At 43.1% G+C, this 13,549-nt stretch overlaps 1 protein-coding gene across 1 annotated transcript in view; it reads left to right on the top strand.

Annotated features, from left to right (window-relative positions):
- Positions 1-13,549, top strand: part of Ly86 (lymphocyte antigen 86) — a 60,199-nt gene that overhangs the window by 27,483 nt on the left and 19,167 nt on the right. Inside the window, exons 2-3 of the mRNA XM_050142347.1 lie at positions 3,792-3,878; positions 4,971-5,099. Coding sequence (XP_049998304.1) covers positions 3,792-3,878; positions 4,971-5,099 — 216 coding nt within the window. The remainder of the gene's footprint in view (positions 1-3,791; positions 3,879-4,970; positions 5,100-13,549) is intronic.

Here is a 13,549-nt window from a genome sequence, read left to right as displayed (position 1 = left end):
TTACGTCTTCCTGCCCCTAGGACTCCACCTCACGCCCTCCGCTTCATCCATAATTTCCTATTTCCACTCCCTTAACTTGCCCCGCAAAGGTCCCTTTCCAGAAGAAAGTAATTCTTTTAGTCAGTGCTACTTCACTAGGGGTAAGTTAGTACCTTGTGGGGTGGGGGACGGGTTTCAGCAGTTTCTGTCACATTGTGAATTGTCACAGGGATGCTTTATCACACGGAGAGCAACTAAAGATGCTGACTGCCATCCTGTGGTACACAAAGGATTATGTAAGACTAAATGTCAATAATCATGAGGCTAAGCTTTAAGGTTGTCAATGGCATTATTCCAAATAACCTTCAATATCCCTTCTTCTAATGGGTGCCAGTATCACATGACATGGCACCCCCAGTTCTGGGAACCCATGTCTGGTAGAGGAATGGCAGGGTATGCAATATATGCAACACAGAGCATGCTCCGTGCCCAAATGTTTCCATAAGAATGTACAGGGTATTAACACGGGGTGGGACTGAAGGAAGTGACGTCACCTTTTCCTAGAGGTCTGGAGACTGCATACTTATATCCAAAGACACCACTCTTGCATATAAACTTGAGAAAATTGCCAGGGATGCTCAGAAAATCCCTAAGTACTTTTAAAATAATCTTTGTTTCCCTATCCATTTCCATAGAGAGAGGAGACAAGCCACCTGCTGATCCCTTTGTGACTTTATGTCTTATTAAAATTATTTTTCTAATACTAGGAAAAGGCTTTATTTCTTTCTCCTCCTTCCAGTTATCCCATGCATATCTTTAAAATATTGATAAGCTCTCCCTGGAATTCTGTAACTGCGAACTGAACAATACATATGCCTTTTTTTTTTCATTTTTGCCTTGGATGGCAATTTAAATTAACGCACAATTTCAGGGTGCGCTTTCCTAAACGTCTGTTGTTTAGGCGGCCTCTGTTGTCTCGCATGCTGAGTGTGAAGTGTGTAGCCGGAGCAATGGGTTCTTCCCTCCCCACCATTTTCCAATCTGAAAAAAAAGTCCTGAGACAGCACAAAAATGTTGAGGAAGAAGTCATGTGAGCATGAGAAAAGAGGGGCATTTTCCCCTCAGAGAATTAGAGAGCAAACTAAAAAGATTTTGATGAGAGGATGCCTGCATTAGCTATGCCAGGCTGGAACCGTGTAGGGGCCAATTTCATCCCAAGCATCATGGACAAGCATGCATTTCTCAGGTCAGTGTGTGGGAACAGCACTGCCTGCATCATCACCCAGAAACTCACAGTGGAAGCAGGTATGAGGTTGGATTACCCAACGCCATGTACCTGCTGCACAGAAAATATCCCAGGCAACGCTAAGAATGAAATTAACATACATTTTCTCAGAGTACAATGCACAACACTTACTGAGCAGCACTGTGGGTTTGTTTGTACTTCTATTAACGCTGAGTTTACATCTTGACTCAGGCGCTTTCTATGTCGGGAATCTAGTTAAGTGGATAGAACATTTCTCAGTCTATATGTTGCAATCTGTACAAGGAAGAAAGCCACGCCTACTTGCCAGATTGTTCCTTATTCGACCACTCTGGATCCTATAGAGGAAGTAATAACAAATCAATTAAATGTAATATAAATAATTTAATATAGGGAATTCACTAATTGAACTGAAAAATTAGACAGACCAAAACAGCAAAATGAGGGTGAAGATGAGTTGCCTTTTTGAAGACTAAAAGAGCAAAGGGCGGGGGCTGGAGAGATGGCTCAGAGGTTAAGAGCATTGCCTGCTCTTCCAAAGGTCCTGAGTTCAATTCCCAGCAACCACATGGTGGCTCACAACCATCTGTAATGGGGTCTGGTGCCCTCTTCTGGCCTGCAGGCAAACACACAGACAGAATATTATATATGTAATAAATAAATAAATGTTAAAAGAGCAAAGGGCAAAAGCTAGAGGGATGAAAGCTTGTGGTCTGAGGCAGGGGAAAGGGTAACCAGTTCTGAGACACTATTTTCCAGGGGTCTGGGAATACACAGAGCTGAGACTGGCTGGCTTAGGAAGGTGCCAGAGAAACATATATTGGAACCAAGTACCACTGAAACCTGATGAACAGCAAGGCCAGCCCCTGGCTGCAATCTCCATTTCGCTCTGGTGCCCTGACAGCACACAACAAGCAGAGGGATGGCAGAGGGGTAGCCTCACAAGGCAAAGTACAAAGACTGGATCTGGAGCTGGGGTGTGGATAACCTAAGAGACTACCCATACTCCTTTGCACTATGTGCATCTGTGGGGTACCTATCTACCGGATGAGTGGAGTCATGGAGAGACTGGAAACATAGACTGAAAATTCCTAAAATGTTCTCAGCTCAAGGTGGCTTTCCTCCCTTAGGCCCAGTGAGAAGCAGAGTGGGGAAAAAAAGTGAAAAATAGCTCCTGCCTTACAGGGGTCAAGTTTAGATTAGGGGCTGTAGGGTCGAGACACAGAGCAAATCACCAAGTTGGGTTGCTATTGTACAGTTGCCATAGCCTCACATTCAGCCAAAACCAGATCTAATGCGTTTAAATATGAGTACCCTGAGCGTGTACAGAGTACTTCCTGTGCTTCTTGAGCAGAGCAGGAGAGCAATGAGTCACACCGCCTTTGCCTTGTGCCACATGATTGCATCACACTTACGACTATTGTAAGTCCCCTAGGGATGATTTAAAATATCTGGGGGGCACGGAAGATGTGACTCATCAGTTAAAGAGGTTTGCACAGAACCTGCGTTTGATTTCCAGTGCCCACATGCCAGCTCACAACTGCCTCAAAACCCCAGTTCCAGAGGATCCAACCCCTTCTTCTATCTTCCATGGGTACCTATGTGGTACACATACATACATGTAGGCACTCACACACACTTTAAAAAAACAATGAATATATACACAGAAGGGTTCCATAGGTTCCATGAAAATATGATATCTTGCATCAAAAATTTAGCGTCTATCGATTTGGGTATTCATAGACTCCGGTGGGGGGGGCAATCCTGGAATAGATATTGAAGGATGACTAGATATATTTATACAGTTTAAAGAGTTTGTCAGACACAACAGGGTTTATGAATTCAGAGAAGCAAAAGACAATTTTCAAGACAGTGAGGAAGCCTTCGCAAAAGGTGAGAATTAGCAAGACGCTTTTGAAATGAGCAAAAGTATACAAGCAAATCAGAAGGCTGGAGATTTGTACTATATATGCGTGTGTGTGTGAGTGTGTGTGTGTGTTGCCACCTGGCCTCAAGTCCACAATAATGGACTCGGGATGTAAAGCACAGCTTGGGTTGAGGAGCAGTAGGCTCTTTTTTGCTTCTTATTCTGGTTCACAAAGAGCTGTTTAAATAAGCAAAAGTTATATGTAAAATACAGTATCTTTAGCTCCTTACTGTTTAGCATAATGCCTTGTACAGAGCATAACATTGAGAGGAGATGTTCTGTTGGATGGGATGGGATAGCCTAAGATAAAGCAGAATTGTAAAGGTACATCTTTACTGAGTACCTACCTACATCTCCTTCTGTCCGCAAGATAAGGTCAGGGACTGAGAGAACTTAAGCAATGGTGGAAAATGTAGGTAATCAACTTGTCATCCGTGGACTGACGTGTGTCATCAGAGTGAACGTGACAGTGACTGTGGACAGGCTGGAAGGAGCTGCTGAAATGTTACAGGCGTTTTTAAGTGAGGGTTCTTCAGTGAGTACTGTAAAAATTGTTAGCGCAGAGTCGCCGATGAGTTTGCACTAAGCTCATGACTAATCTCTTGGTGTCCTCTTTGGTAGATCCCTTACAGGATTTTGGCCTTTCCATTGACCAGTGTGCCAGGCACATCCAACCATCCCTCAACATTAGATTTGGCATCATTCTGAGTAAGTAGACGTGACTACCTCCTCCCCTGCACACACAGTGACTGACGTCGATAGCACAGCAGACCGTACCGTTATCCCACCTCCATCTCTCATACCCCCTCTCTAGTCAATACTCAGGGTCGTGGAATGCTGTGCTATGGTATTAAAGAGACTGGGTGCTCATTTCAACACTGTCAGTCCCTGGTCACCGTAAACAGCAAAGAAGCGATTGTCTTGTCCACAGACAAAAGGTTTGCATATTATACCCAGACCTGTTCCACCCCGTAGCAGCATGATTTGTCACTCGCATTATTTTGCTTCCCAAACAATAATGGAAGTTCTTACAATTTGGCAAATAAATAAATAAATAAATAAATAAATAAACAAACAAATAAATAAAAGGGGGATCTTTCTTCCTACCCTAGACTGTGAGACCACAAACTTCCTGGTCCTTTCTTGGTTGGCCATGCCATTAGAGTAAGCCAGTATGTTTGCCACTGTTACTAAAGTATCCCCACTTTTATAAGACCAGTTTTCACAAAACAGAGCAGAAGCATTCAGCAACCAAGAATCTAGGATCATTCTCAAAGACCAAGAATTCTCATGTGACTGAATCTTTCTAGAACTCTATACAATATGTGGTCTCACAGCATCTGGAGAAATGCTATGGGCAGGGAAACCAAGAGGGGAAAAATGAGTAAAAGACAAAAGAAATGAGTAGGAAAAGGGACCAGAAAGAAATGAAAGCTGCCAACAGAGCTCCCTGAAATTCTCTAGGAAGCCATGTGCAGTATCTACCAGGCAACAGTAGACATGCAGACCCAACCATGCCCTGCTACCATGGAGGGTAATAACACTGTGGAACTAAGGAACTCTAAAAGCCAGACTTGTAGATGTTCCATTGATGAGCAGAGCACTGAACATCAGTAAGGGAGTGTAGCCAGTGAGCCACCTTACTCAAAACAAGTAAAGCTTAAGGTAGAAACACTGCTCTGTCAAGAAGAGACATGGCCCGCATCCCTCGCTTGCATCAGGTTCATTTAGACAGTGCTGCTGAGCCTTGAGCGACCTTGCAGGGCAGACAAACAGTGCTGAAACTGTGCTTGTCTATAGGAGAGGACATCAGCAAGCTGTTTCTGGACATAGCTCTTGTCTCAGGAAGCACCTCTTTTCTGAACTTCTCCTATCCCATCTGTGAGGAGGATCTGCCCAAGTTCTCTTTCTGCGGAAGAAGAAAAGGAGGTAAGCCACCTGCTTTGTTGACTGCTTGTTCCTGACACCAGGGTTTGGGTGGACAGAGCCTTGGCTCTCCCTGCTCACCTTTGGGCAACCCACTCCCCACCCATCAGTACCCATTGCATACAAATACCAGGTAATTCCGTGCAGAGGGCCTCCCTTAGCCAGATGTGAGCATTGATAGAAAAGGTGCATAGGAGATGGTTCCAATGGAGGTTTTTCCCGCATATATAACACCATCTTACTCAAATGATTGGCAGCAGAAAGGGCCACTAGTTTCCAAAACCCCACAAGGTGTCAGCATATTTCCAGGTTTCCTCTTTTTCTTTGACTATCATTGTTACATACATGTTTGTATGGGCATGTGTGTATGCTTGAATAAATATAAATATGACCTGCAAAGCCCATTAGTTGGTGGTGTGTATATGGTTTCTTAAGGTTGATTACTCTTCAGTAACGAGGCTCATCCCTGGGAAAGGCTAATTCTCCTTCTCCCAGCAGCCATTAGTTGCCTATAATTCTTTATCTCGGTGTGGGACCCCATGAAATTTCCCCCCTTCTATGTTAGCATGTTTAATGATACTGCCATCATTCCAGGCTTGTTTGAACAGCTGTTTCCCCGACAGGCTCTTTCCTAGCAGACTTCCTGACCTTCTGACTCTCGCAGTCTTTCTGCTCCTCTTCCTTGATGTTCTCTGCGCCATAGATACAGGAGCAGTGATGTAGATAAAACAGCAGAGGCTGGGTTCCTATTGGTCTGTTGATCACGGAATTGGGTCCAGCTGTGGTTTTCTGTGATTGTCTGTTTGCTGTAAAGACAAGTTTCTCTGATGAGGGGTGGTACCTACACTTATCTGTGTTTAGATAAACTGTAGTCTGCTTATCAAAGATTTAACAACTAGTATCCACATATAAGAGAATACACACAGTATTTGTCTTTTGGGGTCTGGGTTATCTCACTCAGGATGATTTTTTTTCTAGCTTCATCAGTTGTCTATGAATTTCATGGCTTCATTTTCTTGCCTCATTTTTAATTGTTTTTATTGAGCTATACATTTTTCTCTAGTCCCCTACCTTTCTCCTCTCCTTCTACCCTCTCTCATGACACCCACACTCCCAATTTACTCAAGAGATCTTGTCTTTTTCTCCTTCCTCTGTAGATCCATGTATGTCTCTCTTAGGGTCCTTTTTGCTATCTAGGTTGTCTGGAGTTGTCGACTGTAGGTTGTTTTTTATTCCTTTGCTTTATGTCTAGAAGCCACTTATGAGTGAGTACATATTATATTTGTCTTTCTGGGTTTGGGTTACGTCACTCAATATGTTTTTTTTTCTAGATCCATCTTTTTGCATGCAAATTTCAAGATGTCATTATTTTTTATTATGGTTTCGTTTTTACCTGCTAAATAATATTCCATTGTGTAAATGTACCACATCTCCATTATCCATGAATCTGTTGATGGACATCTAGGCTATTTCCAATTTCTGACTAATCCAAATAGAGCAGCAATGAACATGAATGAGCAAGTGTCTCTGTAGTAGGATGCAGAGTCTTTGGGTACATGCCTAAGAGTGGTATAGCTGGATCTTGAGGTAGATATATTCCCAGCTTCCCGAGAAACTGTCACGCTGATTTCGATAGCATCTGTTCAAGCTTACACTCCTGCCAGCACTGGCTAAGTTTTTCCTTTCCCACATCCTCACCAGCATGAGCTGTCATTTCTTTTATTGACCTTGACCATTCTGACTGGTGTAAGATGAAATCTCAAAGTAGTTTTGATTTGCATTTCCCCAGTGACTTCGGCTATTGAACACTTCTTTAAGTGTTCCTCAGCCTTTTGTGCTTCATCTTTTGAAAATTCTCCGTTCAGTTCTGTTCCCCATTTTTTAATTGGGTTATTTCCAGCATTGCTCTCTGTTCAGGATTGCCTTGGCTATCTAAGAATTTTATTTCTAAATGAATCTTTTAAAAATTTTTTCAGTGTCTGGGAAAAATGATGTTGGCATTTTGAAGGGGGCTTAATTGAGTCTTTAGACTGCCTCTGGTAAGATGGCATTTTCACAATATTGATTCTCCCAACCCACGAGCACGGGAGGTTTTTCCATCTTTCAGTGTCTTCTTCAATTTCCTCTTTGAGAAATGGGCCACTTTTGGGTGTTTTGAAGTCTTCGTTATGGAGGTCATCTCTTCCTTCATTGGGTTTATTCCCAGATAGCTCACACTTATGATGGCTGTTGTAAATGGGGCAGTTTCCATCATCTCTTCTTCAACATGTTTGCTGTTGGTAGATAGGAGGGCAGCAGACTTTTCTATGATAATTTTATATCTTGCCACTTTACAACATTAATCAGCTATAAGAGTTTTCTGGTAGAGTCTTTGAGACCTCATGTATAGAATCATAGCATCTGCAAATAGAGATAGTTCGACTTCTGTCCTTTCTTAGTTGTGTGTCTTTTATTGGTGCCTTTTGTGCTGCTGCTTTAGACAAGACTCCCAACGCTATATTTAAAAAATGGGGAAATAGGTACCTGTATCTTGTTCCTGATTTTAATAGGAATGCTTCAAGTTTTTCCCATTTAGTATAAAGCTGGCTGTTGGTTTGTCATATATAGGCTTTATCATGTAGAACTATGTTCCTTCTGTTTCAAGTTTCTCCAGGACTTTTGTCATGAAAGGACATTGGATTTTGCCTAAAGCTTTTTCTGCATCTGTTAAAATACCCATGTGATTTCTGTCCTTGAATCCTTTGAGTCCACTGTATGATGTGTTGCACTTTAGTTATCTTAACTGCCTTATAGTTATCCGAATTCTCTTACAAAATGTTTAGCTATATTGATATATACGTGTTGAACCATCCTTGCATGCTTGAAGTAAAGCTGGCTTGATTGTGATAAATGAACTTTCTTATTTTTTTCTTAAATTTCGCTTGCAAGTATTTTATTGAAATTTTTTTTTCCATCTAATCCTTTCTACCTGCCCTTGTCTTGGCTAGCCCCCAACCTTCCTGGCCACACTTAGCCAACTCCTTCCCTCTATTTCTTCAATCCCTTCTCTTCCCCATCCCTTTCTTCCTCTCTTTTGTGATCCACTCTGTCTTCTTCTGGCTCCATTCCTCCCTGCCTCCCTTCCCCCTTCCACAATGATCAAGTCCCTTACTTGGTGCCAAGTGCTCTAGGGAACCTAAGATGAACGAAGGATGTTTTCGGACTTCCGGGACATTATTGGCTTGAGGAAAGAGATTTATAAAACCAGTTCAAAGTTACCACAAGTGGTGTTTACACTGAGCAGAAATAAACTAAATGCCAGGTCAGCCTATGAGGTAGCTCATCCCCGAGGTGTTCCACCTCTGAGAACACGAACAAACTAAGGAACTGAATAAAGAATTGTTTGCCTGATGCCTTTAAAGTTATCTGAATCCTGTAACAAGGTGTTCAGCTATACATATTCATGTTTGAATAATATTCCTTTGTGTATGGGTCATATTTTCTTTATCCATTCATCTGCTGCTGGAAACATAGGTTGATTACAAAGTCAATACTCTACAATGAGCAACGTGCATCATAACCTTCACTGCCTTGTGTCTCCCGTTGCATCCTCTCCTATCCCCCATGTGCACCTTCAGCAGGTCAGCAAAGGTTACCCCTTTCTGACCACAGCCTCTGTGCTAACAGGTGCCATGTCTGGGGGTCCCTTTGGCCTGTAACATCTGCTCCCATTTGTCTTCCATGCCAACTTAACCCAAGAATCCTTCCTCCAAACCCAACCAGATTAACTGCTTTTGTCATTGCCGGAGCCAGGGAATTATGTGGGGGGACCAGATGGCAGTTACGGGGGTGCAGCCCGATAGGAAAAATTACTGTTTTGTGATTGGCAACGATTTATGGTTCCTACTTCTGTTATTGCCCCATCTCAGCTTCAGGTGTGCGTGTGTGTGTGTGTGTGTGTGTGTGTGTGTGTGTGTGTGTCTGCACTCCTTGAAGGCATGATTATTTCTGCTTCCTGTCTCTGTGGACATGGCAGAGAGAGCTATATCATAAAGAGATAGCGAACGTGTGTTTTGGCTGAATTTGGTGTGGGCAGAGGATAGGCTGGATAGGAGGACACCTGTGCACTAGATAAGAATGTGTTAGGGTGGTTCTGCATGACTAGTCACGGGAAGCTCATCAAATTCTCCCGTGGAGGAAATTGTCTTGGTCCTCCATGATTAAGAAAACCTTACTATTTATCCTGTGCATGGTTTTAATATAATTAATAAAAAAGGAGAAATATTGTTCCCTCAAACAATTTAAGGAGTCTAAATCTGTTTAGCAGCTCAGAAAGCTTGCCTTATACCTATCTGAATGCTGGGCAGGCAGCCCACAGTCATTTACTTTCCTTATTGCTATGGGGACAATGACTGCAGAGGCAGGCAGAGGGGCTCGCATTTGGGGAATTGCCCGGAAATTTTATTTAGTATTAAACAACCAAATAAGGGATACGCAAGCGCTGCACAAATTATTATGTAAATTAAATAAGCCAGAAAAGTGGAATCTTAAAATTCAGAGGTCTCTTGGGTCATTGTGTTTTTTAACCTACTGCAGAAAGGGCAGTTGCAGTGATTAACACTGGGCTCTGAAGCAGCGAATGACACCAGGGAGAACCAGAGTCATCAAACCCAAGCACAAGCTGCTGTTTGCACGGCAGGCACGAGACTGAGTCCCTGGGGCCTTGCAGTTCTTCTTAGCAGAGAGGGAGGAAAAGATGCCATCCACTGTGTGTGACACAGTCTGCTGCCATCTGCAGGTCAAGGGCTGTGTGGTGCTTACCACATGTTCTTCAGCAACTGGATTCCTCTGGCTATACTCTAAGTCCCCCCCCCCCTCAAAACAGCTGTAATGAATAAAATGTATTGTTCATCTTCTCTGCTTTACCTCAGCTACTACAGCAAGAGGGGCACTTTGGAGCAAAAAGCCAAGTGACAACCCTTGAACCCAAGGAGTCCAAGGACTGCCCATTGTTTATGCATTTGGGGGGACAAGTTCTCCTCCCACACAGAAATCTAAGAGAATCCAAAGAGAAACATGGCATAGTTCAGATTCAGAGGGGTATGGAACTGAACACAGACACACCTCATTTTATCCGATCTCATTTCATGGCACTTGGCAGGAAGTGTGTTGAACAAATTGAAGACTTGACAGCCCTTGACCGTCAAGTCTCTTGGCACCATTTCTCCAACAGCGTGTGCTCACTTTGCATGTTCACACATTTTTGGCAATAGGGATTTCTAAGCTAAAGTACGTTCATCTTTTTTGTAGACACAGGCTGTTGCACATTGAACAAATCACAATGCAGTATAAATGTAACATTTATGTGCATCCAGATGCCGTGGTCTACAGTCAAACCAGCTGTTTCCAGGAACATCTGTAGAAAGTTCTCAATCAGAGTCAAATAGACCATCAGGGGATCATCCAAAGCCAGCTCCTCTTTTTTCTTCTAAGATCCCTGAGCCCCTTCATCCAGGCTCTGAGCTTAGGGAGACAGAAACAAGGCATGAAGCATCTTCTGTACCACATACTCTCTAGCTTGGGTAACAGATTTATTTGCGTTCAGTGCTTTTAGACAAGCTGCAAATGCTCAATATCAATATTTAAGACTAAAGTGGGTTTGGAAGCATGCTCCTAATGACCATACCTAATTACTGACCTTAAGGGGACAAGCTGGAGAAGTCCCCACCACACTCAGGGACTGTCACACAGGTACAATGTCCTGCCATTGGATAGTTTAGCTTTGCTCTTATCCATAGTTACTTATCACGGTTACCTTAGCAGATATTAATTTGGGCTCTATTTTAGTTAGACCCCGGCTGCCCTGTGCAGGGATCACAAGCTGCATGTAGTTATTATATATTATTATGCTAGTCTGAACTTCAGTATGCCATAAGTCTAAAGTACAGGCCCATTTTTTAAAGACAATATGATAGAAAAACATATTATATCACCATTGTTGTGTAGGAGGAGGGAGCGGGCCGCATCCTACCGCATGGCTAGCTTAACCCCCAAAATAACCACACAGAAAATTGTATTAATTAAATCACTGCCTGGCCCATTAATTCTTGCCTCTTATTGGCCAACTCTCACATCCTGATCTAACCCATTTCTACCAAAGTGTAGAAGGCTTGTTATTACTTCTATGGTACCACGTCTTACAACATATATTCTCTATCCTCAGTTTCCAGCAGCTTCTAAAACTTTTGTAACTTCCTGAGCCACAGAGGGACTAGGAAAACCTCTTTTTGCTCCATTTTTGTCAGGGACAGAGCTACTGTGTCCCTTGAACTCTCTTGAGTGGCAAGTGTCTTTGCTCTACTGAAGTCCATCTTGGCTGGCTCTGCGGCTGCTCATCAGAAAGGCAGAGTCACATCACAAGCCAGGAACCTCCCATTCTGCCCACTTCTATCTTCTGATAAGGCATATGGGACTGAGTTAGTACCAAATCATGTCTATGTTGGGGGAAAATGCCAGAAAGAGCCCTAAAGTGTGGGTGCAGGTCCCTGGAGGGCACTGTGCCAAGAGTAGACATGGAAACTCTGCCCAGCTCTCCACATAGCCTGCTTTGTGTGTTCACTTATATCCTCTGTGATACCTTTCAGAGCAAACTGAGAAATGTCAGCAGGTATTTTCCTGGGTTCTGCAAGCTGTTTTCGCAAATTATCAAGCAAAAAAAAGGGGGGGGAGAACACAGATGAATGCCCTGGCTGCAGTCACAATTTCAAAAGGAAAGTGTGAATATTCTGAGAGCCTGCTGCTTATGGTTGGCATCTGAATGGAGGGGAAAGTCTTGTGGCATTGAGCCCTTCACCTGTGGGGTCAGCGCTAACTGATCAGTGCCAGAAAGGAACTGAAATGTAGGATGCCAGCTGATACTGAAGAAGTGGGTGGGGTGGGAGGGAAGCTCACACATTTAGCAGCCAGAAGTAGAATATTTTGAAGATATAAGAAGAGAAAATGCTTCACGTTGTTGTTGTTGTTTGTTCATAGCTTTATTTGAACAGATGAGGTAGGGTTTCAGAAAGCTCCAACAAGATAACTCCTTAGTCATCTTCATAGAAAATCCTCCCCGAGGTCTGGCTTGTTGGTTCCTCCTCTCTCTCTCTCTCTCTCTCTCTCTCTCTCTCTCTCTCTCTCTCTCTCTCTCTCTCTCTCTCTCTCTCTCTCTCTCTCTCTCTCTTTCCAGCACTGGGATTATGGGCACAGCTTTGTGGCGGGTACCATGTGTGTGTGTGTGTGTGCTTCTCCATGTCTCTTCTCAGTGGGGTTAGTGTTATTCAATGAGTTTCCTAGACTATCCTATCTCAGGACGGTGAGAGTGGCGTGTTAAATAGAGTCAAAAAATAATCATGGGCCTTAATGACCATGAAAATAAATTAGCTTAGAATATGAAGAGGCCTCCTCCACATCACACTGCACTCAAAAAAAAATTGGGATAAATTTCTCAAAGGGGTATGACAACTCATGTTCTGTATGTAGGACCACATATCAGCAAGTGTCTCTGCTGGAAAGGAACATGGGATTTTGAGCAAAGGCCCAGGCCGAGGTCATGAAGTAAACAATGAGTGTGTGATTCCTCCGCTCCTGATAACTTGCACATCGCTGACTTGGTTCTGGCTAAACCTCTGTGAAGTCTAGCCAGAGTAGCCAAAATTGGCATTGATCTCACAGCACCAAGTTCATAATTGACTTTAGAAATAACTCAGTGTTTAATGAATTGATTTGTGGGTGTCTGTTGTATCCAGCTATAACAGTTTGCTTTAAATGTCTGAAGGGCTCCTACTTTAAAGGATCTGTACTTCGGATGGTGTTGTTGGTGCGTGATAGAACCATTAGGATGTGCGGGTCTAACGGGTAGACCTTAGGTCACTGGATGTGTGGAACCCCATTTCTCTTCTTTCTCTGGTTTCCTCGCTATGAGTGAAATGGATTTGCTCTGAGCATGCTCCTGTTGTGTTTTTACAGGCCCACAGTAATAGAACCATCTGATCATGGACTTGAGCCTCTAAAACCCTGACCCACAATAAATACTTCCTCTTTCTTAGGATTAACTAGATATTTGTTACAGTGAATGAAATGCTAAATGCTAAAGCAGCAACCTATTTCCCAAACCAATGAAATCAAAATTTAAAAGCTAGGAGAGACAAGGGTGCCAGTCATATATAAAGGCACTGGGTCCATCTGTACACATAGACATGGGTCCTTTGGGACATCTCTAACAGACACGGGGCACAACACGATGGACACCGAAAGGACTTAATAATGTCACTCTCAAGTTAGGAACCTAGAGAAGTGCTGCAGACGGTGCTCACTCACAAGAACTGCTGATACATGGGCGGCGTCCCTGTCCAAGACACATTTCATCAAAAATAAAGAACTGGAAGCTATTCCAAAATACAACAGATGTGAATATATGTCACTTTGTGCTCTAT

Source organism: Alexandromys fortis, unplaced genomic scaffold, assembly GCF_014885135.2.
Source record: "Alexandromys fortis isolate MF-2015 unplaced genomic scaffold, M_Fortis_MF-2015_v1.1 scaffold_5, whole genome shotgun sequence".
Lineage (NCBI taxonomy): Eukaryota > Metazoa > Chordata > Mammalia > Rodentia > Cricetidae > Alexandromys > Alexandromys fortis.
The sequence above is the reverse complement of the archived record's forward strand: the minus strand, read 5'-3'. Positions and strand labels throughout refer to the sequence as shown.